The sequence below is a fragment of the Takifugu flavidus genome, chromosome 5 (assembly GCF_003711565.1).
Source record: "Takifugu flavidus isolate HTHZ2018 chromosome 5, ASM371156v2, whole genome shotgun sequence".
Lineage (NCBI taxonomy): Eukaryota > Metazoa > Chordata > Actinopteri > Tetraodontiformes > Tetraodontidae > Takifugu > Takifugu flavidus.
In genome coordinates this window covers 13792540-13819901 of record NC_079524.1, presented here as the reverse complement: position 1 = coordinate 13819901, position 27362 = coordinate 13792540, and the positions used below count along the sequence as shown (strand labels likewise).

Genomic DNA, 27362 nt, shown 5'->3' with positions numbered 1-27362 from the left:
GTAGAACACATAGTAACAAGATAAAGACAATTCTCTTCAAGATAGACCTGAATCCTTTCAAAACTCTTCTCACTTTTCTTTTTTTATTGCTTCATTGTTTATTTTATTGAATTGATGTTATAACTTTCTCTCAAAATGTGCAGTGAGTAAAAATAAAAGTGTTAGAAGTGTTGGGGGAAAAAAATGTTATTTCTATCATTATTATTATTGTTATTAGTAGTAGAAGTGGTGGTGGTAATAGTCATAGTAGTAACATTACTAATTTATTTTTGGCCTCCAAAGTATATGAAACAAATCATAATGGAAGTAATCAGCCAATAATTAATTCAGACTTTAGACTCACCATTTGCTGCTGTCACACTTATCTAACTTTCAGTCTTTAGTTTTCACCCAAAAGAAGAAAAAATTCAAACTTGCAGCCAGTCTTCACAATGTAAAATCATAACTTATAGCAATTATATTTCCTATAAACCTTGCCAAAATAAAAGCTTGAGCATTATTCAACTCTGGGTTTCGTCTCACAAAGGTTCACAGGAATTTATACTTGAGTGTCAAACTAATAGGCTGGAAAGAAGAATCTGTCAGTTTTTTCACATCAGTAGGAATAAATACATCACCTGATAAAGCTCATACGACGAAGACTTTGTCCAACTTCCTTGTTGCAGCACTTAGTTTCAGCATGACTTCCTCATTTCCTGTGAAAGGGATAAAGTCAGGATCAGTTGGTTTCTCTGGTAACCAGCTGAGAACATGTAACAGAAAACTCAAACTGTTACTTCATTAATGAATAAAACTAAATGTTAAATACTAAAAATAACTGCACAATGAAAGAATCTGAAATTTGAGCAGAAATGTGGTGAGTTTATGTTGATAGGTTGTTGCTACTTAAACATTTCTTTCCCTCTCTCCCCTTAGCTCTCTTTCTCTCCTCCCTCCCTTGCTCCTTCTCTTGCTCCCCTCCCTCACCTCTCCCTCCTTCTCTCTCCTTCCTCCATCTCTAGGTCTCTCTCTTTCCTCCACCCGTCTTTACCTCCTCCTTCCCTCATTCAGTCCCTCTCTCTCTCTCTCTCTTTTAATCCATTTCCATATGGATGTGAGCACATTCCTTTCAGCAGGAAAACAGAGCTAAAGAGTTTTGCTGTGGTCGTCTGGAGTCAGACTTTAACTTTAAGGTAACTTTTTACTACATTTTGTTTCTAATTACTGTTCCGTGCATTTCTAGTGTGGTAAAATTCTAACGTTGATCACATTTTAGTATTTCTTGTAGTTCAGAGTTGAATTGCAGTTATCTTTATTGTCTGTTGGTCTGTGTTGCACATTAAACATTTCTCAAACAGATAGCAGTGCTAATGGGTCACTGTATACATGGCTACATTGGGTAAATCTGCTCTTTGATTAGCTATTCTATGTTGTCCATGACAACAGTGTGATAAGTCTCTCCAAAGTGAATCTGACAAAGCCAGACTGAGAACCTTCACCCAGCTGATCAGCTTTAATCCACTCCAGACGTTTCTCTGGTTCTTTGACACATTCTTCACCTTTATAAAATCAACCAGGCTGCATGTCTGTGAGGTCAGTTTAAGGGTGTTTACTTGTGCTGGTTATGGTTAACAAATGAAGACAATGTTCTTTATTTGTTATCTTAAGAACAGCTTTTATTGTTTTATATTCATCTTCCAAAACATTTTCTGAAGAATTTTAAAAAGAATTAGATCTGCAGGCAGGAATTGATGTTAAGGTTTGTGTGTGAAAGTGAATAAGGTCCTCCTTGACAATGACTAATGTTCATGAGGTTTTCAGTTCAACAAGATATTTGTGTTGTCTATGAAGAGCTCTACATGTTCTATGAGTTATATTCAATCAAAGTTCAAAGGTGAAAGTAATTTCAAAGGTATTTGTGAATGATCTCAGTGGTGGTTATGACCCCATCAGTCACCAGGCAATTCAGAAATGATGCTGAATGACAGATGGACCATCATGAACAACAGCAGTTCAGAGTTGGATGGCAAAAGACCAAACAAACGCAAGGTATGTGCCATGGTAGCATTAGCATGTTGGCTAACACCACAAAAAATACTCCTGCCTGATCACTTTATTAACATTTACTTACACTGTTTTACCATTGTTTAACAACTGCTTTTCATCCTTTTCCCATTGTTCCACCGTTATCTCACAAATCCAACTCAGGTGTATCTAAGTTCTATTCAGGGTCACAGTACTCAACAACCTTTACCACCATTTTTATTTACACACCAGCAAATGTAAGGGATAACTGCAATATTTACATTATTGGATAGCTAGACGGACGGTCAGACGGACGGTCAGACAGACAGACAGACAGACAGACAGACAGACAGACAGACAGACAGACAGACAGACAGACAGATAGATAGATAGATGGCAGACCAAATGACCGACCCAAAGCTTCTGCAATATGGTACTAAATTTGGATGTGGTATGGGAGTTAATGGGACAGGAGAGTGGTACCTCAGTCTGTAGGGGAATGAGCTGAGAAGCAGAGGGCTCTTGGTTAGAGTCCCAGGGGAGACAAAACTTGACAGGTGTGCTGGTAGCAGGGGGCAGGGCAGGGACATCCTCAGAGCACTGAAAAGAGACCTTTGACCAAACCCTAAAGGCTTACAAGACCTGGTGACTTACTCAGTGGTGTACCCTACCTTCACCCATATGTAGATGGGATAGGTTCCAGCACTCTCCCCATGACCCTTAAAGGAATAAATTAGTAGAGAAAAAGAAAAATCGAGTTAATGGTTGAAAACAATGGACTTGTGGGCCCAGCAGCTCATTTTGGAGAAATCTGATTAATGTAAAGTTCTACAACAGTTGTAGATAGTAGAGGCCCGATCCTACAGAATGATGTATTTTTTCCGAGCTGAAAAGGAGCACTATATTTAAAGAATTATATGCCAAAATTCATGTTAAGAAAAGGCAATTTTTCTGGGATTGTAGGATTGTTGTCTGTGCACCTCTTCATGAAAAGGTGCAGAGGATAATCCTACAATTGGGGAAAGAGTCAGTGTTGTTGCAGTAGATAGTCATGGCGATAGAGTCCCATCAGCTATTCAGAAGTCTGAGGGCAGAGAGAAGGAAAGAGTTCTTAAGTGTGGAAGTCCTGCATTTCACAATTTAAAAGTTTTCAGTGTACAGAAGTGTAACCAATCCCTGCTGGGAGTGGGTGGGTGGGGTCTTCTGCATTGCTTGATGCGCTTAGTGGCAAGTGGAATCCACCACAACCATTTCACAATTCCATTACCACTGTTTTACCACTGCCTTAATGTTTTTTTTAACCACTGACCCACAGTTGTCTTATCACTGTCCTACATTACTTTACCCCTAGCTTACCACTTGTTTATCACTACCCTACCCTGATTTACTACATTAGCATTTCCCTGTATCACTACCTTCCCAAAATGATCCAAACATAAATCTATATAAAATTAACAATGACATATCAAGTGTAAAAAACAAGGCAGGGAGACACTGATGATCACAGTGATCTGAATTGTGTTAATCTGGAGTTAAACTGTCAGCTCAAGGTTTCTCTAATCTGAAGCAGCTGTCGACTTTGCTAGGATAAGAGTGCGTTACAGCCTAAATACTACAGAGACACATGGTTCACACTGCTGATTCCCAGTAACCCCCCATTACAAACACACATGCTGGCCCACAGAAAGGATGGAAATTTTTTTCTGTTATGTTTTGGATGCAGTTTTACAGATTTGACATAAAGCACGACCAATGATAGAGTGTTTTGGGAACAGGTATGGTGAAAACAGTGTGTGTGTGTGTGTGTGTGTGTGTTGTGTGTGTGTGTGTGTGTGTGTGTGTGTGTGTGTGTGCATTCAGAAATGTTGCAGTCTCCTGTTATGGTCCATTGTTACATTGGTCATCATAGTTGCCATCATCATAACAACAGCTGCCATCCTGTACCTGAACCAGTACCCTCTGCCCTTTGTCTACAGGTAAATTCAGTCTGACTTGTTGTCTGACCTGTTTGCTATTATACCTCTATTATCATGTTTGCATTAATGTTGTCATAGAAATGGAGAGGGGGTTTCATCATTCTCGCCTGTAATCACAACCAATCCCAGAGAATCTGGAGCCCTGGTGACAGTGTCTTGCATCACAGATGGAGAACCAATCAGCATATTTCTGGACCCAAACTGTCCAGACTACAATGAACAGTTTGTACGCTGGGAGGCACTGCAGAGCTCCCTGCTACAAGTGCTATCTGGTCACAGTACAGGTGACTGGCAAGAGACTGGAATAGTCCACAAACTATCAGAAGAACTAAAAATTATATTGGGCCACACCCACAACCTCAGGGTGGAAAGTGAATCCTTGAAGAGAGGGCAAGGTGTTCTTGAACAAAGACTGGATGGACTCTGGAGCGAGCAGAACCGAATTATCCAGGTGAGGCCAGAACTTAACTTTTGATTTGGTAGGTTCATAAAATGATTTTAACATTTCAATCTTAATATTTTAACCTTTGAGAGATTATTGTTTTGGTCTCATATTTAATCTCATAGTTACTGACAAATTTACAGAGTATGTGTATTATTATTATTATTATTTTTATTATTAGAGCATATAAAGAAATCTATTGTTATGGTCAGCATTAAGATAAATATTTTTATTTGCACTGATATGGGAGGTCACAGATAACATGACATCTGAGTTCCTTCACCCAAGTCTAGATAGACTTAATGTCTGTTTATCTGTGAATGATCAAAACACCAAAACGGACAGGTGAAGGGCAAACACCTGGCAAATATTTTATTTGTGGATTTTAAGGCCTACACGAAAGCAATAACTGACTCATACCAGTAGCTTTATTTAGGAAGTTACTAAACTACTTGATAGTAACATTTAGCCTGGGTAATCTTTCAAATATTGTCCAACACAAAATTAAATCTGAGAGACAAAAGGAACATGCGTGTCCTAGTCAGAGCTCTCGAACTGGGACCGAATCTTGACCAGTATTTTCTTTAGGCGATACGTCTCCCGGTCGTTGAAAGCAGGCGCGCCGTATCTCTCCATCTTCATGTACATCCTGACATGATCGTGGAAGAGCTGGAGGTCTGGAAAGTGGTCCTCCACTTGCACAGACCTCTGCCCCTTCGTGACCCTGAGGAACCACTTGATCTTGTCCAAGTGGTAACCAGGCCGTACCTCCACCTTTACATCGTCAATATGAGCCGAAGCCTCCCGTATGTGTGTGCCCACCAAAGAGCTTTGTGTGCTTTGCGTGTCCATTGGGGAGCCGTGCATGTCCTGTAATCTGTGTGTGTCCTGTGGGCTGTGTGTGTCCTGTTGGCTGTGTGTGTCCTGTGGACTGTGTGTGTCTTGTAGGCTGTCTGTGAGCTGTGTGTGTCCTGTGGGCTGTGTGTGTCTTGTAGGCTGTGTGTATCGTCTACGCTGTGCGTGTCCTGTGATCTATGTACATTCCGTGAGGTGCGTGTGTCCTGTGAGCTGTGTGTGTCTTGTGATCTATGTGTGTCCTGTGAAGTGCGTGTGTCCTGTGGGATACGTGCGTGCGGTGAGCTGTGTGTGTGAGGTTCTGTTGTGGACAGTTTCTTAACTTTGTCGATATTGACGTTTGTGTCCTCAGTGTGCCCTCTTCGTGGGCACACTGAGGCTGCTCTCCTCCACTCCGACACCCTCCATGTCCTGGACGGTCTCAGCCGTTCTTGGACCTGTCCGCTCCACCATCTCTCCGGCGGGACGTTTGTTCTGCAGGTCCCGGTGGTCCCCCGGGTGGTCCCCCTGCGGACCTGCTGGCTCCTCCACCTCCGCGGTTGGGCCCGTGTCGCCCCGCGTGGTTTGTGCGGCCTCTCTGTCCTCGTCGTGCGCGCGCGCCGCTGCGCTGACGGGCGGGTCGGCTGGTCGGCGGGTCTCCACGCCATTCGGGCACGACCGGACCAGATGGCCCTCCTCCCCACAACCAAAACATTTTTGGGAGTCGGTGGTGACAAACACTGTATAATCAAAATCATCCACCCTGAAACGAAGGGCCAGTTTGAGCTCTTCCTCATTATTATTCAGGATCATCGACACCTGCCGTCGAAATGACACCACATGGCTCAGCAGCGGGGATTTGGTCCCGAGAGGAATTAGCCTCATCGGGGACACAATGCGCCCGTGTCTACTGAGCTCCCTCAACAACATATCGTTCTTAAAGAACGGAGGGACGTTGGACACCATCACCTTTTTAGCCGGGTTTGATAGAGGAAACACCGGTGTATGTTCACCCTTAATGGCCACCCCAGCTGCCACCAGCTGATCAGCCTTATCAGTGTTACCCACAAACACCACCACCATTTTATTCATCCGAGATGCCGACTTAACGCTTCCGTGTCCCACGATGTCCCCCACAGCCAGCGCGCACTCCTCCACGGACACACCGTCCGGTGGGGAGAGTTTAACGCCGTGCCCGCGGGTAAGTTTCTCCAGCTCGGAGGCTCCCGGCACCGCTGCCATGATTGGCGCGGCGACCGTGGCCACCAAACAATTCCACCCAAAGCAGTGAATAGACGGTCGAAAGATCAACACAGTGCTCCCCAAAGTGATTAAACAACACCCAGTGTGAAAATAAAGATTCAAATATATCAAAAGCTTGGAAAAAACGCTGAAACCTGTCTCTCACTCCCGGAGCCGACGCGCTCACCACCCTCACGCTCAGAGAGAGAGAGAGAGAGAGAGAGAGAGAAGAAATAAAAACACACTATTAATACAGCGGGGCCGGAGGTCATCATGCAGTTCCAAAAGCGGTGATACAGAGGCCTGTCAGGTGATCATGTTTCCGGACCCCGGCAGCCTTGGCCTATAGCAGCATAGCTAAGATGTTAACCTAATGATTAGACAACCCCCTAAGTATGATAACTTGTCTGTCTATAATAGTAACTGGAACTACAGAATTAGTAACAATAAGCTTTTTCAAAGAGGTAGGTTTTAAGCCTAATCTTAAAAGTAGCGATGGAGTCAGCCTCCCGTACCTGGACAGGGAGCTGGTTCCATAGCAGGGGGGCCTGGTAGCTAAATGCTCGGCCCCCCATTCTACTCCTAGAAACTCTGGGAACCACAAATACCGGTAGACCAGCATTCTGAGAGCGGAGCAGTCTATTGGGCTGGTAAGGTATCACTAGCTCCTCCAGGTAGGATGGAGCCTTGTAGGTCAAAAGAAGGGTTTTAAAAATTATTCTAAATTTAACGGGCAGCCAATGAAGAGACAAAAGGTATCTTTTAAATTAAATGAGATAGAAATTTATGAAAAAAAAAAAAACTTGGCCCAGAATTTTTAGGCCTTCTCTGAATGTGTCAAAGGCCCCGAAGGTGCCCCCCAGCTGTAATCTATGGCCTGCTGTCCAATGACACACTGGCAACCTGTAGTTGTTCTTTCAGGTTACACTTTATTGTTCTGACAATACGTGCATATGTAGAATGGACAGGCTCTGATACTGTTAAAATATTCATATTTGTTTCCAATAGTCCCAGTTTTTGTTAGGGTTCCCACTGCACTTGTCATTTTTACATGGGAATGAAATATGATGAATAAAGTAACATGTGCCCATTGGTGTCTCTGACGTGCAGATGTTGTCTGAGAGTCACTCGGGTGTGCTGAAGCTGGCAGCAGGGTTCTCTGATTCTCTACTCAGCCTAAAGAGGGAGACAGAGAACCTAAATAAAGTCAACATCGAGCTGCTGGGCAACAGCAAACACAGAGGTACTGTACTGTCAGCACTGTCTTAGAGTTAGGGATAGGATAGGGATAACTGCTACACTACAGTAATCCTCAATACTGCGCCACATGATCCACTCTAATACATTTTCAACAGCTGATACAAGTTTAGGGTGTCTACTGTTGTAAATGCCTAATTTTCTGACTGTCTTCAGCTGTCAGACCACGAGACTGCAGTGATGTCCAAGACGATGGTAATAATCAAAATGGAGTTTATTCTGTGTTTCCAACTCACGACCCTGATGGTTTCATGGTTTACTGTGACATGACAACAGATGGAGGAGGCTGGACCGTATGTGCACTCAGTCTCTTCGCTGAAGTCTGTGCTTTGCTAACCTTGGTAATCATGGAATCTTAATGCATCTGCAGGTTATCCAGAGGAGGGAAGATGGGTCTGTTGGCTTTTTTCGAGGCTGGGAAGCATACAAAGAAGGATTTGGGAAAACTACGGGAGAGCACTGGCTAGGTCTCTCTCTCTACCTCTCTCTCTCACACGCACGCACGCACGCGCACGCATGCACGCACACACACAAACACACACAGTGACCCTACTAATGGTTCTTAATGAGGATGGAATGATGAATATTACACATTTAAATATAAATGTCTCGCTGCCGGTCTGTCTCCCCGTGTCAGGTCTCCAGAGGATATACTTTCTCACCAGATCTGGTGGATATGAGTTACGTATTGACATGGCAGATTTCGATAATGCTACAGCCTTTGCTCACTACTCCGAGTTTTCTGTTGGTCGAGACTCGGTGAACCCCGAAGAGGACGGATACCCACTAAATGTAGAAGGCTACTCTGGGACAGCAGGTACAAGTACATGTACTGCTTCATCACTGCAGATATTAGCACTGCACCGTTCAATGTGATGTTTGCTTGTTTTTTAGGTGACTCCCTACTGAAGCACTCTGGAATGAGGTTCACAACAAAAGACAGAGACCAGGATCAATCAGAGAACAACTGTGCATCATATTATCAGGGGGCATGGTGGTATCGTAACTGCCACACATCAAACCTCAATGGGCAGTACTTGAGTGGAGGCCATGCCTCCTATGCCGATGGTGTTGAGTGGTCCAGTTGGACAGGCTGGCAGTACTCACTCAGGTTCACAGAGATGAAGATACGACCTCATCTTAAACCAGTCTCCTGAGTTTGTACCTGCAACCTGACCTTTGACCTTTACACTTGTCCAGACCCTGACTATGCAAACCTATCTTACTGAAGTGTTTCCAACAATTATTTATGAATTATTTATTCTAAAAGAAAATTTGTGTTTTACATGTCATGCTTGTCTGCTTTGATTTTGACATTTTTTTAAATCTTGGAAATAAGATTTTTTTCTGACACAGAATTTGGAATATCAGGGTTAACTCAGGGCAGGGTGCATTCTAGAAGCTTTCCTTCTGAAAGGGTCAAACTGTGTAATGAATGTAATCTGTCACTGTTTGATGTTTAATTTTATGTCCTGACACAATGTTACAGATGAGTATGTAGAACTCTTAAGAGATTTTCTCATATCGAAAGTCATTGTCAGTTCTTTCTATTTAACCGGTACTAAAGCTCAGTATGATAGAACATTTTTGAACACTACACCTCGATGTGACAAATGTGAATACAAATAATAAAATAGAAACAAAAAGAGGGCTGAATCTTCCCAGTCCAGTCATCAATTTGTACATCTAGTGCAACACATACTGGTTACTTCTGCAACTTGTAGCGAAAATGTACTGTTCAATAGAACCTAGATTAAAAGCATGTTACAATTGACTAAAATGGGACCTGAGAATGCAGACAGGAGTTGTGATCTCATGGTGAAAATATTTATTTACAACTATGTGGTGGACAGATATTGAGAAACAGTCAACAATGGAAAGGTGGTATGCCTGGTGGATGGAGGGACAAAATCCATGGTTTATCCAGGGGCGTCATGGAATGGGAAGAGAATTGAGGAGGCCGGCGGACAGTCTGGTGGATGACTTCCCTCGGGCACACATGAGGCAAGCAGCAATGAAGGATTTTGTTTCTTCGGACATAGAGAACGACCAGAACTGCTGCTGGAGGAAACAAAGGGAAACAAAGTGCAGCCTCATTGGCATGTAAGCTGGGATGAATGGCCCCACTGCAGCTGCAGCACAAATGTCCAGTGGCAAATCGTGCCTAATTCAAATGAAGGATCAGTGCTCTTCGGTGAAGGGAGATGTAGAGACCTCGGAAGGAGAGAAAACAGAAGTTAGTCACATGAAGGTACAAGTGTACAAGTCAATTAATGCTGAAGTTACCACTATGTTGAAAATGATTGCTGATCAGCAGGTGTTGGCTGCTTCAAGGGGCCCCCAATTACACTGATTAACCAGAGGTCTGAAAGCAGCCAGAACGAGCCAAGAAACAGGTCAACCACCACCCCTAGGGGAAACACAGAGCAACAACAACTTGACACAGCAAAAACAGGATCATGCCAAAGCAGCTGGATTTTTGTAGATATATCGCTGATTACAAATGCATTACAGCACATTCACCTCAAAGAACGGGTTGTTCAGAATCAGCTACTTATCTCAAGTCAACTGACACCATTAATCTTAACTATTTATGTAGCATCAATGCATAGCTCATTGGTGAGCACTTTCAAAAAAAGCTTATAGTTGGAACAGAGCAACGCCACAGGCCTCCAGTTCTTTCTGTTCAGGATGTCAAGCACCACAACTGCAGCTGATCAGGACGATTGGTAGCCCTTTTGAGCAGCTGACAGCGTCATAAGATCATTTTGTCTTTGCCAGTGGAAACTCAAGCATTTGCAAGACTGTGCTATTGACTAAGACTAACTTCTGTTTCTTTTCCTCTCTTCCTGAGGTCACTATGTCTCCCCATGGAAGAGTCTTTGACAGTCCTCTGACCTGTTGAGGACACTGTAGGTCCACAGCGAGGTGTTTTGTCAGTCAACAGGGAAGATGAATTTTTGATTTCCCTTGTGTCAAAACAGTTAAAATATTTTCGAACAGCTGTTTTTAATTAATTTTTTAAAATGGTTTTATATTGAATTTAAAATATTTGAAAAGAACATTTTTATCATTGTACCAAGGGTACACACAGAATATTCGTATGTCATTATGTGGGGGTAGCTTACATATTTCAAAAGTTTAGAATCCTTTCCGGTTCTTTCCTAATGACGTAAAGGAACTTCCTCCTTTCATTCGCGGGAAAAGTTTAAAAATGGCGACTAGTGTAATTTGAAGATTGGCGCTACGAGTCGGAGACGAACACATAGGGAACTGACACGACGGACAAAAGACAGACGTGTGTGGCGTTCTGCTAGCCGAGGACGGGATCAGACCAGGTAGGACTGCTGTGTTAATGTCAGTAGTTACAACCGGAACATAGTCTAGTAACACCTGTCAGATATGCCTGTCGCTATGGTTCTGTCCGGGAACTGTGGAGGTCCTACGGTCTTTATGGAGGCCTTTCGCCGTTTGTATGGCGAGAACGTAACTTGGAACCGTCGTAAATTAACTTAATATGACCAAAGACAATGGCGCATGCTCCGATATGTGAATCCCTGTGGGTCTGTCTGCTCACAAGTGGGATTATCAGAGGGGTCCGTTTTCTGAGAGCAAAATGGTAAACTTTGAGTGTTGTGAATCACATGGTCTTAACATAAACCAGAGAAGCTTTATCATGCAGAAGCATATAGGATTTGGCCTCGCTGCTCTGTACTAGTGACAAAGAAAAGGAGAAAGAACTGGTGACATTTAAAATAAATGCATATACACACGTGGACAAAATTGTTGGTACCTTTTATCTAATGAAAGGAAAATTCAGTGGACACAGGAATAACATGAATCTGTTAAAAGCAAATAAAATTCCATGGAATTTAACCAATTAAAGTCAGACATTGATGTTCAACCATGCTTTGATAGAATATTTAAAAAAAATAAATAAATCATGAAACAGACTTGGGCAAGAATGATGGTGCCCTTAATATTTTGTTGCACATCCTTTCAAGGCAATCATTGCAATCAAACGATGCCTGTAACTGGCAATGAGATTTCTGCACCTTAGCAAGTATTTTTGGCTAAATGCACTGCTCCAGTTGTCTCAGGTTTGAAGGGTGCCTTTTCCAGCTCATTCTAAAGACCTCAATCAGATTTAGGTCAGGGCTCATAAGCCACTTTAGAGTAGTCCGATGTTTCTCAGCTATTCTTGGGTGTTTTTAGTTGTGTGTTTTGGGTCATTGTCCTGCTCCAAGACCCATGACCTGTGACTGAGACAGTTTTCTGACACTGGCCAATGCATTTCTCTCTAGAATCCCTATATAGTCTTGATTTCACTGTACCCTGCACAGATTCAAGACACCTTGTGTCAGATGCAGCAAAGCAGAACATAACAGAGCCTCCTCCATGTTTCACAGTAGGAAAGTGTGTTCTTGATATGCTTAATTTTTCCATCTGTTAACATAGAGCTGATGTGCCTTGGCAAGAAGTTGTATTTTTGTCTCATCTGTTCATCGGACATTCTCCCAGAAGCTTTGTGGCTTGTCAACATGTAATTAGGAAAATTCCAGTCTGGCTTTTTTATGACTTATTTTCAACAATGGTGTCCTCCTTGGTAGTCTCCTATTAAGTCCACTTTGACTCAAATGACAGGCGATGCAATCTGACACTGATGTTCTTTTACCTGGTAGTTCATCTTTAATCTCTTTAGAAGTTTTTTTTTTTTCTGGGCTCCTTTGTTACCATTCGTATTATCAGTCTCTTTGATTTGTCATCAATTTTCCTCCTGTGCCCACATCCAGGGAGACTGGCTACACTCCTATGGATCTTAAATTTCTGTTATGTAAATATGTGCAACCTTAGTCACAGGAACATCAAGCATCTTGGAGATGGGTCTTTACCTTTTAATATGATTGTCTATAATTTCCTTACTAATCTCCTGAGACAACTCTTTCCTTTGCTTCCTCTGGTCCATACCTGTAGGCCTATGTAAAGGCCTACTGACAAGATTGTAGACTCCTGTGATGCTAATTAGTGGACACACCTTGGATTAACATGTCCCTTTGGTCACATTCTAGGGGTGCCATCATTTTGGTCCAGGCCTATTTCATAAGTTTAATTTTTAAATAGTTATGTTAGAATAGTTAAGCATTTTTAAAAATAATTATTTTGAAGCATGGTTAAAAAGCACTTTCTGACTTTCACTGGTTAAATTCCATAGATTTTTACATTATTACTTTTATTAGATTCAAGTTATTTCTGTGACCATTGTGAGTTTTTCTTTCATTAACCAAAGGATACCAACAATTTTGTCCATCCTCGTATGTTCCTGTACCAGCTGATGCAGAAATGATGTACACATTACACAGGTCTGTAAGATTTCATACAATTTACATGCAAATGATTTGCGCAGCATAAGTGAATGTAACCAAACCACTGAAGAGAGAATGCTAAAATAATAAAATCTAATCTAACACGGAAAAAGACTGTCGTCCTTTTACATCACCAGACTAAAATAAAATCATACGCCTGTTCAGTCATCTACATCTTCTAGACCTCCATAAAGTGCAACTTTGTATTCAGTTGTTGTTACTTTAAATAGCCTCTTAACTTTATCCAAATTATAAAGTTTTAATGCTCTAATTTAAAAATTTAATAAGGTGATAAAGCAAAGGTACCTTATCAAATATAACCAATGATGGGAATGTGTGTAAGGTAAAGGCTGCTGCTCATTTTCTTTCTGATTTTTTGAACCAGTCACACAATTTTTTCCACAGCTTTCAGTTATAGTTCTTATCTCCGTGGTGATTACTTTTGCATAATGATGAAATTGCAGAAGATTAAATTGAAACCAAACTGCAGCAAGATGCTGGTGGAAAATGTCAAATGCAATCCTAAACTGGATTGAGTTTACACACCAGACTGGACAAGTAATGGCAGAAAACTATCTCCAGGATGTTGGAGAACCTGACTGGACCCTTTTCTGATCTGAAGCCTCACGTGTCACCAAGAGGTGGAACATATGGAGAAGGACGTGGTCTGGAAGAAGAGATGGCATCAAATCTGACTGTTGGCCAGTTTGTTCTTTGCCACTGGTCAGATGGACTTTACTACCTGGGCAAGATCCATAGGGTAACACATACATACACAGACAGACAGACATGCATGTCGGTCAGTCAGTTCTGATCACCTCTAACTCTGTTTTGTGATTTCTTGGTGGCAGGTCAGCCCCCCTAGACAGAGCTGCTTTGTTACATTTGAGGACAACTCCAAATTCTGGGTCCTTTGGAAGGACATCCAACATGGTAAGATGGACACAGGGGTGGACGGGCATTAAGTCTTACTGTATTAATTATTAATATGTAGAAACCCCATTACACTGACTGCAATACAGAAATCATGGAGGGAGGGAGACTGGCAGGATTTCACTGTCATGGTGTGGCCATATTATATGTCTGTTTGTAACAGTTTTTATCCAATGACTGCAGCTGGAGTACCTGGGGAGGAGCCTCGCTGCTCAGTTTGTAAAGAGGGTGATATAGATGGTGACAACCAGACAAACCAAAGCAACCAGATCCTGATCTGTGGGAAGTGTGGCATTGGTGAGTAAGCCTGGTGTGATAGGCCCTGTCCCCTCCATGTATCTGACTGAACTTTTCAAAGTTGTCAAATGTGGATTTAGCTGTTTTTATTAATTCTGGTCACATTTTTTTTGTTCTTTTGTGAATAATAAAAATATTGGCTCTATGTGTAGTGTTAAATGTCCTCAGAGCTGTGCTGTGGCTCTTTCTGTGCTGCTTTGTTTTATTGCATTTTTGTAGACCTCAGTTTTGATATTTTAGCCGAGTGCTCATTTAAAAGGTGTGGGGTTATGTCAAACCTCTGTAGATGTCAAACATGGATGCACAACATGCAACATCTCTTCTGTTTGAGTTTCTCATTATTGTAACCAATGGTAAAAATAATAATCTGTATCTCTGCCCATCGTTCTATTTTCTCAGGCTTCCACCAGCATTGTCATGTGCCTCCAGTAGAGGGCAGTATCGTCACCAGCCCTTGGTTCTGTAGACGCTGTGTCTTTGCTCTGGCTGTCAGGGTACACACATTCACTTTATTTCAGGCTCCCTCTTGGTCCCATGCCAACTGTTAAAGACAGGTAACTGACTGAGCACATGGATACGTCACAGTGTCATTGCAATTGTCTTCACACAGAAAGGTGGAGCTCTGAAGAAAGGTCCACTCTCCAAAACTTTATGGGCTATGAAACAAGTGTTACCTTACAAGGTGGAGAGTCTGGACTGGGATTCGCAGCACCGAACCAATCAGCAGCAGTGTTACTGTTACTGTGGAGGCCCAGGAGAGTGAGTTCAATTAACAGAGCTGCACATTTTCTGTCAGACTACAGGCTTAGTGAGTGTGTGTGTGTGTGTGTGTGTGTGTGTGTGTGTGTGTGTGTGGTGTGTGTGTGTGTGGTGTGTGTGTGTGGTGTGTGTGTGTGTGTGTGTGTGTGTTGTGTGTGTGTGTGTGTGTGTGTGTGTGTGTGGTGTGTGTGTGTGTGTGTGTGTGTGTGTGTTGTGGTGTGTGTGTGTGTGTGTGTGTGTGTGTGGTGTGTGTGTGTGTGTGTGTGTGTGTGTGTGTGTGTGTGTAGGTGGTATCTGAAGATGCTGCAGTGTTTTCGGTGTCAGCAGTGGTTCCATGAGGCGTGCACACAGTGTCTGCAGTGCTCCATGATGTTTGGAGACAGGTGAGCCTCCTCCACTACTGCTTCTTTCTTCTTGTGTTTTTATGTTCACTGGTCATTTTAATGTTTTACTTTCAGGTTCTACCTGTTCCTGTGCGCAGTGTGCAATAAAGGATCTGAGTACATTCGACGCCTGTCTCTTAGGTGGGTGGACCTCGTTCACCTGGTACTCTACAACCTTTCAGTGAGCAGCAAAAAGAAATACTTTGAGTTGGATGAGATTCTGGACTTTGTCTCTGAAAACTGGGACCAGTTACAGCTTGGCAAGGTGAGTCTGGATATAATGGACCCTTAAAAAGAAATATTTTCTGACTTTGACATTGGCTTCATTTGAGGTATCAGTTCAGTCATTTTTAAAGATACCAGCTGAATTAATAAACTTTTAATTCCGATTGACATCATTTTAACGTAAGCAAGAAACTTAAACATGCAGAAACAAAGGATCTGCCCTCACTGCTCTGTGACCGTGACATAAAGGAAAGGATGAAGAACTGGTGGCATTTAAAATAAGTGCATACACTGTTTCCTAACTGGAGAATTTGTAATTTCTACATCAGCCAGACTGCACAGTACCACTAAAACTTTAAAGAACAATCAAATATATATACTGCTCAAAAAATTAGAGGAACACTTTTTAATCAGAGTATATATTGTCGCATGTCGTCGCTTCATTGCTGGTTGTCATGGTAGTGCCCCGAAAACCAGGTGGCCTTTGTAAACAATTGGAGCACTTTTTGGGGAAAACCTGGTCTGATTAGGAGAGACGGTGCTTCTCTCATTTCTAGTAACTTGGCTAATTTTATGAGACCCAAGGTGACCTGACTATCCAGGGTCCAGACCAGGATGCAGAGTTGTAGTCTTACACACCTCTCTGCTGCTTCCATAGAACCCTCATCCACCAGCAATAACATATTTAACACTATAGAGGTAGTCTCTGTTCCACGGTTAAAGGTTCACCAAGCACAGAGCAGGGGAGCGGTCAATCACCATAATCTTATTAAAATTAATACCAAAGTACAAGTTGGGGAAACTAATATCACAATTAAGTGTGGACTGTTAAATATTAGATCTATTTTGTGTAAATCCCTGTTGGTGCACGACCTGATAGCGGATCATCACATTGATTTTATTTTGTCTTACTGAGACCTGGCTTCAGGAGGAGGAGTTTGTTAGCTTAAACGAATCTACTCCTACCCATGTTAACTATCACATTCCTTGTGTTACTGGTCGAGGAGGGGGAGTGGCAGCAATCTATCACTCCAAGTTATTAATTAATCCTAGACCAAAACATGGCTCCAGTTCATTTGAAAGCCTGACTCTTGCCATCACCCATCTGAACTGGAAGACAGAAAAGCCACTTTTGTTTGTAGTTCTATATCGGCCCCCTGCTGGGCCACATTCAGAGTTCCTCATCATTGGAGACTTTAATATCCATGTAGATGTTGTAAATGACAGCTTTAAAAATGGCTTCATTTCATTACTTGAGTCAGTTGGTTTCCACGTATCCCTTCTTCCCTTAGTGGTGAAGACTTCATGAGCTTATTCACTGATAAAGTTCTAGCTATCAGAGAAAAAGCTAACCAGGCCATCTGAACAACTGGACCATCACCAGATGTGCTGACTGTGGGAACATACTGTACAGGTTCTCCAACGAGACCTTAAGCTCCTTCAGCCCTATATATCTTTCTGAGGTGTCATCGCTAATTCAGAAATCCAAGTCCACCACATGTCTTTTAGATCCCATCCCAACACACCTGTTGAAGGATGTTTTACCATTGATAGGCAGCTCTATCCTGGACCAGATCAATTGTTCTTTAGTGACAGGTTATGTACCCAGGTCCTACAAGGTGGCAGTGATTAAGCTGTTGCTTAAAAAACCATCACTGGATCCTGATGTCTTAGCAAATTATAGGTCGATATCCAACCTTCCTTTTATCTCTAAAATTCTTGAGAAGGTGGTGGTGACTTAGTTACTGGAGCACCTGCAGAGAAATGGCCTGTTTGAGATATTTCAGTCAGGCGCATCACAGCACTTCTTAAAGTTACTAATGATCTTCTTATAGCTTCAGATCATGGACTGGTCTCTATGCTGGTTCTGCTGGACCTCAGTGCTGCTTTTGACACAGTTGATCACAGCATCCTCTTACAGAGACTGAAACATGTGATTGGGATTAAAGGGACAGCACGAGACTGGTTTAGATCGTATCTATCTGATAGATGCCAGTTTGCTCATGTCCATGGTGTTCCCTCCTCATACAGTAGGGTTAGCCATGGAGTTCCTCACGGTTCTGTACTTGGGCCAATCCTCGTCATCTTGTGCATGCTTCTCTTAGGGAACTTTATTCGGCAGCATGGGATACATTTTCATTGTTATGCTGACGACATTCAGCTTTATTTATCCATGAGACAGAGAAGTTAGTGAAGCTTCAGACCTGTCTTATAGACATAAAGTCCTGGATGTCTCCTTAACTCAGGAAAAACATAGGTCATGGTGTTTGGTCCTGAACCTCTCAGGGATAGGTTAGATCACATGATCACTCTAGATGGTATCTCATTAACATCTAGTCTCTGTGAGGAATCTAGGAGTAACTTTTGACCAAAATCTCTCCTTCAACTCACACATTAAAACAGTCTCTCGAAGTGCCTTTTTTCCACTTGAGGAACATCACAAAGATCAGGAAACTGCTGACGTGGCATGATGCTGAAAAGTTAGTCCATCTATTTGTTACTTCCAGGCTGGACTATTGTAATTCTTTATTGTCAGGGTGTCCAAACAACTCTTTAAGAAGCCTCCAGCTTATCCAAAATGCTGCAGCCAGAGTTCTGAAAGGTATTGACAAAAGAGATCACATAACTCCTCTTCATTGGCTGCCTGTTAAATTTAGAATAATTTTTAAAACCCTTCTTTTGACCTACAAGGTCCTCAGAGGCCTAGCTCCATCCTACCTGGAGGAGCTAGTGATACCTTATCAGCCCAATAGACCGCTCCGCTCTCAGAATGCTGGTCTACTTGTGGTTCATAGAGTTTCTAGGAGTAGAATGGGGAACCGAGCATTTAGCTACCAGGCCCCCCTGCTATGGAACCAGCTCCCTGTCCAGGTACGGGAGGCTGACTCCATCGCCACTTTTAAGATTAGGCTTAAAACCTACCTCTTTGAAAAAGCTTATTGTTACTAATTCTGTAGTTCCAGTTACTATCATAGACAAATTATCATACTTAAGGGGTCGTCTAATCATTAGGTTAACATCTTAGCTATGCTGTTATAGGCCAAGGCTGCTGGGGTCCGGAAACATGATCACCTGACAGGCCTCTGTCACCCCACTGGGTCATGGTTTTCTCTCCTCCTCTCCTCTCCTCCCCTTCCCTCCTCCTCATCAAGTAGACTAGTTATGCTGATTCTTGTGTAGTTTTTCTGCTCCCCCCCCCTGTATTCATTTACAGGTATCGCCGCCTTCGGAGCTGCATGATGACCTCCGGCCCTGCTGACCCACTTGGCCGGCGGCTTGCATAAACAGTGTATTTTTGTATGTGTTTCTGTGCTCTGTGCCCCTACATGAGCCTGGTCCTGCTCAAGATTTCTTCCTGTTAAAGGGTAGTTTTTCCTTGCCGCTGTTGCTTGTCTGGGCTTAGGCCCTGGGATTCTGGAAAGCACCTTGAAACAATTTTGATTGTAAAAGACGCTATATAAATAAAGATTGATTTGATTTGATCCAGACTGACAAGATGGTGGTGGCCAACCAGCCTGACATAGTGGTGGTGGATAAACACCGGAAGACATTGGTGGTGATAGATGTAGCAATCCCAAGTGATAGCAACATCAGGAAGAAAGAACATGAGAAGCTGAAGAAGTACCAAGGGCTGAAGGAGGAGATGGAGAGAATATGGGGCATGAAGGCAATAGTGGTCCCAGTAGTGATTGGGACACTAGGGGCAGTAACAGCCAAACTGAGTAGATGGGTCCAACAGATACCAGGAACCACATCAGAGATCTCTGTCCAGAAGAGCGCAGTCCTAGGAACAGCTAAGATCCTGTGCAGAACCCTCAGACTCCCAGGCCTCTGGTAGAGGACCTGAGTCTGAAGGAAGGAAGGAGGCACCGCTCAAGAGAGCATGGAAGAGATTTTTTTTTTTTTATAGTCTAGAAAATACGGTATACAGTGATCCCTCGTTTATCGCGGGAGTTGCGTTCCAAAAATAACACGCGAAAAGTGAAATCCGTGAAGTAGTCAGCTTTATTTTTTTTATTATTTTACAATGCAATACTGAACTATAGAATGAAACCAAAAAATCAAAACCTGTTTTAAAGCCCAAAATTTGTTTAAAACAATAATTTTAATATAGTAATACAAGGTTGGAAACATTGTCACTCGCGTATTTCACAGTCCCAGCTGTGCCTCTTCGTCCTGACTCCGCTCCGCTGTAGCGTCTGTTTCTACTGAAGGTGCAGGAGTCTTTCTCCGAGAGAAGAACATTGTTATGGGTAGTTGTTGGCGCTCTTTCTTTTTCTGAGCAAGAAGATTTTTATAAACGGATATGCCACCTTCGATTATATTTGAGAACTGCAATGAACGACTTGCAAAAAAAAATCCGTGAAGCAGCGAAGCCGTGAAAGATGAAACGCAATATAGCGAGGGATCACTGTATATGTCGCTCCGGAGTTTAAGTCGCACTAGTCAAAAAATGCATAATAAAGAAAAATACATATATAAGTCGCACTGGACTATAAGTCGCATTTTGGGGGAAAATTTATTTGATAAAATCCGAGACCAAGAACATACATTTCATCTTGAAAGACAATTTAAAATAATAATGGATTAGCAATAGTGTTACAGTATGCTAACGTAACAAATTCAGCTACATGACCCACAACGAACTGAGTACGTGTCTGCTTTGTTAACGTAACATGTTAACAGTTATTCAGATAACTATAGCATAAAGAACATCCGAGGAAGTTTCAAGTCTAGTTTCGAAGCACCGCTTCTTCTGTGTCGCTAAAGGAACTCATTCCTCAGGTACATGCGCCTAGAGCGCCCTCTTGTGGTTATCAGTGTGAAAACGAACATGTGAAATTTTGTAATGTATTTATTTACATATAAGTCGCTCCGGCGTTCAAGTCACACCCCCTGACAAACTATGAAAAAAAAGTGCGACTTATAGTCTGGAAAATACAGTATTTTTTATTTTTTTTATTTTTTCACATTTGGCTTTATATCCATTTTCATTAAAACTTTATGGAAATCATTAGCCTGACTGGATCGGATTCAGACTGTCTCAGCCTATCACCATTTTTACGAAAACAAACTGCTTTTATGTCAGTGAATGTTCTCAGTCATTCAGCTAAAAGAGTTTTTGACTTAGGAAAATTCAATTGGACTTCCGCTATTTTTCCTTTATTTTATTACACGTCGTATCCAAGAGGCTTCTTCAGTTCTGACTGCTTTTATGTTACACAGATTTAATACATCACAATCACGTCACAGCAACTGAAGAGCAAATAATGCAACAAATATAGAGTAGTATTGTACAGTGTGGATGCCTGTGGTGCTCCTGAGAATTGGGACTATGATGCTGCCTTCATGGTGTCTTCACATGTATTGCTGTTAAAACCATGTGTGATGGTGAGTGAACGCACCTTTCTTGAAGCACTCACAGAATCTGCCGTTTCAGGAGCATCATTAAACATTTGATAGCGGCCTGTCTGTCTTGACTGACACCTGTTCCATAGTTCAATATTTAATCGGGTTATGGTTAGTTGTGTTATGTTAATTGTGATGAACCTAAACAACATTTGTCTGTGTTTGCAGCTGTCTAACACTCCTGCAGCAGATCGGGGGAAGCACTTACTGGACGCTCTGAATAAATATAAAAGCAAGTAAGAAACGCATGCACAGACATACATGCACACACTGCAGAAATGTGCGTCAGATAAGTCTTTGATGTGTGTTTAAGGTTTCTTTGCGGGAAAGAGATCAAAAAAAGGAAATGCATCTTTCGCTTGAGGACAAGAGTCCCCCCCAATCCCTCCTCCAAGTTGTTTCCTGAGCGGATTCAAAGTGATGGTGGGCGAGGCTGTAAGAAGTTTGGCGTCCGGGCCAGGTTAGTGTCACACCTTGATAGATTGAGGATAGAGGTCACACATTAACCCTGAGGCCCTCTGGTTTAAGTGAAGGTCTCTTTATTTTTCAGATAAAAAAATTAAATAATTGATTACAGATGCTACGATACAGATCTGACCACTCAGATCAAATTGAGTTTCTTTTTGCAAACATCCAGTAGCTGTCTTTCAATATGTGCTTCCTTTTAACACCTGTAGTTATGCAACAGAACAGAATGTCCATGGTACCTGTTTAAGCTGATCAAGCTGAGAATTCAGTCACCATTACTGTCTCTCTCTGTCAGCGTGGTGAGTGTGTCAGGCTGCGGGAGTGAGTGATTGTTAGGAGTGTTTTTTATCTAAACCTTTTCTAATTTCTAACCTTTATTATCACCCTGGGTGGTGTTTAGTCATATGGGGGAGCACTTTTCTGTACCGTATTTTCGCGACCATAAGGCACACCGTATTAAAAGGCACCGTATCAGTTACGGGTGCTATTTCTGTATTTAACACATACATAAGGCGCACCGGATTATAGGGCACGGGCATGGTAAAACATACTATATGCTGGCTGAAAACATGCACGCTAGCGTGTATTTAGTTAATGTACTCACGTACATCATCTTCTGTATCCGAAATGAACAAAATGAATCCGAAATGGCTATTGTGAAAGCCGAAAAGCACATTTTGGAATTACACATTTTGGAACTCGGTGCACACATAATGTGCACCACATTATACGGTATCCCGTCCATTTTAAAGAAAATGTAAGACTTTTAAGTGCACCTTATGGTTGCGAAAATACGGTAATTGTTTGTCTTTTGTTCGCTGGGTTTTGGAATTGTTTGGAAGTCACGGCCACCCTGCCCATCATGGCGGTGGCGCCGCCGGGAGTCTCCAGGTTGGAGAAACCCGCAGACACGGCGTCAAACTCTCCCCACCGGTTGGTGCATCTGTGGAGGAGTGCGGCCTGGCTGTGGAGACGATTGTGGGTCACAGAAGCATGAAGTCTGTGGACAGCACCGATAAGGCTAATAAGTTGGTGCAGGCTGGTGTGGTCATCAACGGTGCACTGATGCCGGTGTTTCCTCTGGCTGACCCGGTTAAGAAGGTGGTGGTTGCGAACGTCACTCTCTTCCCTCAAGAACGATTTATTGCTGCTGATTCTCAGCAATAACAAGGAAGAGCTCAATCTGGCTCGTCGCTTCAGAGTGGATGAGTTTGATTAAACCGTTCATGTCACCACCAATTCTCTGAAGTGTTTTGGTTGTGGGGAGAAGGGTCATGTGATCCAGTCGTGGCCAAATAGCGTGGGGATTGTCGGCCAGCCGATTCGCCCATCAGTGTAGCGAGTCTGCGCAAGGCGCACAGAGTGACACAGGTAGTATCACACACAAGCACACTCGCAATACAAACACAGAGACACACACAGAGCAAACTGGCAATCACAACCGTGGAGGTGAAGGATCCTGCAGGGGTCAGCGTCTCACCAGAGAGTTGTTGGAGCAGATGACCACAAGAGGCCATCCTAGACATGGAGGAGAGCTTAGTGGATGACACCCTCAATTTGTTGATCAAAAGGAAGAGTACAGACACCAAGGCAACATGTGACAAGATAAAGAAACTGTCCACAGAAGAGTAAAAGTGTCCTGCCTTTGAACTGGCGGTGAACGCATGTAGCCTGCAGGACAAACAGGATAAGCTCAGATCAAGACATACAACCAGCCTACCACGATGCACAGAGGACATACACAGCTCACCTCACACACATATCTCACAGGCGCAGTGGCTATCCTCAAGAATATTTCTCAAGAATTGGGTCTTTCCTCCAGACTGACCGACCGCCTCAAAAAACTGCTGCCAAAGGTAACACAGGGGCATGAGGTCTTGTCTTGACAGCACTGACTAGGCCACATATGTTGCCTCTGTGCATGTTTTCTGGTGTTGACATGAAGCCTCATCATGGGACATGGGATCAGGTTGGACAACATTAACGGTGCTCGGGAGGACACAAAAAGGGCCTCAGTTTTCACCTTCATCAACAGCAAACAAAACGAGTGTAACATTTCTTCAGAAGACCCACAGCACTCTGGATGAGCCTGACTGGAGAAGGGAGTGGGCAGGGCAGCTATTCCTTAGCCATAGGAGCAGCAACAGTGGGGTGAGGGGGGTGTTTTCTTCTCTAGAGACTTTGTACCTCCTGTTGCAGGCCGATTGTTCAAAATAAGCACTGTATTTGAAAATGTTAAGCTTGTTTTTGTGAACGTGTATGCTCAACTGAATGTTTTTCTTTTTGCCTGGATCATAGTTTGTTCTTCTAAAAATGGCCTAAATTAAAATGAGTTTTTCAAAGGAAAAAAAACAAATCTCTCTCTCGCTCTAGCTCTTCAGCTGAGCGAAAGAAGAGGAAGGCCAAGTGGCTTCTAGAAGATGCCATTCCAAATGTAAGACTTTTCTATTTTCTTTGCATGTCCAGTCTTCTTTTGTTCAACATTGTCTCTGTCTTTGTAGAATGGAATATCTTGTAGAAGTTGGGCTTCTAACCATCACATGGCAAACATCTTTGACTTCACTCTGGATGAGTTGCAGAGCCTCAAGAGGTAGTGTGAGACCATTTTACCTATGATCGCAGTCTCTCATGGTACTAAGTAAGTTTCTTTCACAGTAGTTCCAGTCGAGCTGTCAGTATTGATCAAGACTCCACTGATGTTTCCACTTCAGGATCTGCTACAACCAGCACCTCCTACCATTTCGGGTGATTCTGCATGTGTATTAACTGAAGGAGAGACATTCATCTTGATGTTGTCTTAGGAAAGAAGTTAAACAAGGAACACTCTTGCTTGGAGCCGAAGATTAACTTTTTTCCAGCTATGTTTCATGTTGATTCTTTTTCTCTGTCTAGGAGAAGGGTGGGAAGCAGGAAGAGGAAGTTGCCTAGTAACACTCATTGCCAGTGGGCCAGTCACAGAGAGATGACAGAGGAGTCTTCTGTTTTGCTTGATGACCAAGATTCTATGATCCACACCCATGTGTCCAATTCCTCCCATTTCCTTTCTGACCCTTCTGAGATTCCCTCTGACTCATCCCACCTCCACTCATCCATTTCATCTTATTTTGGTATTGCAGGTAGGCTGACCAATGGGGAGAGGTACCAGGTGTTGGCTCGCAGGATCACTCCTCAGGGGACAGTCCAGTACTTGTTGGAGTGGGAGGGGGCAACACCTTATTAGCACATTAACACATAGCTGGTTTATAGGTGACAGCTGTCTTTAATCTCATTTCTGTACCATGACAGTGAACCTTCAGTTTAATTGGTTCAGAGAAGTCACTACTGAATACAGATTTCACTTGGTAACAGTTCAAATTGTTTGTGCGTTCTCAAACTTATTACAGTATTGAAATGTCAAAAACATTGGTGACCAGACCAAGAAAAGTGGCTTTTTCTCTGCAAGACTGGCTATGATCACTGGTCATGCCAGTGGAGATGTCCAGCAACTAATGATCTGAGTTGAGAATGTTGAACAGTTTCCTATGTAATAACCCATCAGTGACAGAAAACAACAACCGAGGTGAAAACGCATGCACTTTATCGTAGTACAGGTAACAGAAGAGGGTTGATCTTGTCTTGAAGAAAATGAAGATCTTCTTGGATTTGGAATGCAAGAAGTTAAATGAATTAACCTGGAGCTAAAACTGAACCTTGAGCTAAAACTCAACTCTTTTGGGGAAATTTATTGAAGCTTAAGCTTTTAGTGAAGAGCCAAAGATGACAAGACACACACTCTTGTACTTCCATTAGTGGAAGGACTATCATTGACATGATCTATTCCCTGGCTCCTACCCACTAACCATCACAACTAAACTGCACCGAACCTGAACCTTAAAACCACGTTTTGATCACCAGGCAAAACATCCTCACTTTGCAAATAAAATGTGTATTCCGACCCGTAATAAGTAGCATGCACAATTACACAAACATATAGTTCAGGTGTTAAGTGTGGACAACCTGGGGCACTTAAACCACAAATTCATTTGTTTTGGCTCACTTTCACTGCTGGCAGGACAAATGCTAGTGGTGGTTTAACAAAATGGAAGTGACTTGGAAGGACAACACTGTGTAATCACTGAGCAGGGTCAGTGCACAGGGATCGCCAATGTTCTGCTGAGTCAACAGCTACAAACCTCCAAACTTTTGCATTAGCTCAAGAGTAGCGCATATAGAGCTTCATGGTTTCCATGGCTGCATGGAAACCTTACATTACATAGCGTCAACTGCGGTGGTTTAAATCATGCGCGTGTCCTCTGGCATGAACAATCACAATGACTGGGGAGAATAGTATTCGTTTCTTGAACATTGTGCCAAGTGTAACAGTCTTTGGCCGGGAAGTTATAGTGTGGGGGAGGGTCAGGAGTTGGGCTCAGCCCCTTAGATTCAGTGAGGAAACTCTTAATGCTGCGGCATGCCGAGGCCATTTGGATCATCTCATGCTTTCAGCTTTGTGGCAAACGTTTGGTGGTCCCTTCCAGTTCCAATATAACTGCACCAGTGCAAAAAGCAAGGTCCGTAGAGACCTGGATGATGGAAATTGGTGGAAAAGAACTTAATGTCCCTGCATAGAGTCCTGATATCTACCCAATGAAAGACCTTTGGGATGAATTAGAACAGAGACTGTGAGCCACACCTCCTCGTCCAACATCTATCGCTAACGATCTGTCAAACATCACCAACCACTGGCCTGGCATGCTCACGACAGCCTTTTCCTTGTTTTCACAAAGCCTCTGTGTTAAGATAGAGCACTTTTGAAACTTCAAAGAAAAATGTTTACGGTTCTGGTGACCACATTGTCGTGCAAATGTAGCCAAAGTTTACTTCAGTGTCAGGAAGAGTAGTAGGGATCTTCACCTTACTGCTGTGTTTGTGTTCAACTTCATATTCTATTTCCAGTTATCTATGCAATAAAAGCATTTAGATCCTTTTTTGTTTTGTTAGCTTGAAGCTACAGAGCCCTTTGTTTTTATATTCAAAAAGCTAATCGAGTTAAACGTCTCTAAGACGATAAACTGTTACTTTAAATAACCGCCATATTAAGAATGCTGTCCTCATTGCACTGTGACAATAGTTTTGGTCATGTGATGTTATTAATAACTGACAAATGAATTACCACCATGACCTGAAATGAACAATTATGACCTTTGACCAAGCAGCTGATATCTTGTTGACTACATTAAAGTGTTAAACAAACCAATGGAAGTTGTTTTTTGGTCTGGTCTGTATGTTTAACTGTTTGGCTGCTTTTTGGTTTTTTTTTTACATGTAACAGTCATGATCTATAATGGACACCTTTATTGTGGGGACATTTTGGAGATTGTGTATATATATATATATATATATATATATATATATATATATATATATATATATATATATATATAACGTGTATATATATATATATACATACATACAATTTGCGATATATATCTTCAGATCTGACTTGACGATTTTCAACACTATTCAGTACAATGCTAAATAGTTTTAGTCACCCAGGACTGCTAAGCAGTGTAGTTCTGTCCTCGGATAGCAGGGCCTCTCTGGAATGTGTCACGTCCGTCCTGGTATTCTGGCATCCCTCCACAGGCCAAACACAAAAGTTTGGTGTGAACAGGTGACTCAAATTGACCACTGGTGAGTGTGAGGGGTCATTTGTCTCTGACAGCCCTGCGATAAGATGGAGACTTGTCTAGGGTGGATCAAAGGTAGCAGCCGGTGGTGAAGAAAACAG

General features: G+C 42.5%; 2 protein-coding genes and 1 long non-coding RNA gene across 7 annotated transcripts; 2 read left to right on the top strand and 1 right to left on the bottom strand.

Moving 5' to 3' along the window:
* The first annotated feature begins 1041 nt into the window (after positions 1–1041).
* On the top strand, positions 1042–9285 carry fibcd1a (fibrinogen C domain containing 1a). Its single transcript, XM_057034261.1, has 9 exons — positions 1042–1172; positions 1933–2028; positions 3865–3980; positions 4059–4431; positions 7609–7741; positions 7912–8048; positions 8126–8222; positions 8393–8572; positions 8650–9285. Exons 2-9 carry the CDS (start codon positions 1951–1953, stop codon positions 8910–8912), a joined length of 1377 nt encoding a protein of 458 aa, XP_056890241.1. The 5' UTR covers positions 1042–1172; positions 1933–1950; the 3' UTR covers positions 8913–9285.
* Positions 9286–9568: 283 nt separating this feature from the next.
* Positions 9569–10899, bottom strand: LOC130526528 (uncharacterized). The gene is made up of 3 exons (XR_008950769.1): positions 10884–10899; positions 10042–10165; positions 9569–9969 (listed from the first exon to the last, which is right to left on the bottom strand). It is a non-coding gene; the product is annotated as an uncharacterized LOC130526528 (long non-coding RNA).
* Positions 10900–10957: 58 nt separating this feature from the next.
* phf19 (PHD finger protein 19) lies at positions 10958–26828 on the top strand. 5 transcript variants are annotated; one of them, XM_057034247.1, is made up of 15 exons: positions 10966–11093; positions 13043–13115; positions 13701–13878; positions 13970–14051; positions 14235–14348; positions 14748–14842; positions 14959–15107; positions 15395–15490; positions 15566–15755; positions 21293–21360; positions 21438–21584; positions 23966–24026; positions 24094–24182; positions 24251–24337; positions 24485–26828. In XM_057034247.1, the coding sequence occupies exons 2-15, from the start codon at positions 13096–13098 to the stop codon at positions 24810–24812; spliced, it is 1704 nt and encodes a 567-aa protein (XP_056890227.1). In that variant the 5' UTR covers positions 10966–11093; positions 13043–13095; the 3' UTR covers positions 24813–26828. The 5 variants fall into 5 exon arrangements, with proteins under 5 accessions (XP_056890228.1, XP_056890229.1, XP_056890227.1 ...); XM_057034245.1 differs by having other exon boundaries at positions 24248–24337; XM_057034246.1 differs by having other exon boundaries at positions 11009–11093; positions 13085–13115; positions 24248–24337.
* The last annotated feature ends 534 nt before the right edge of the window (positions 26829–27362 follow it).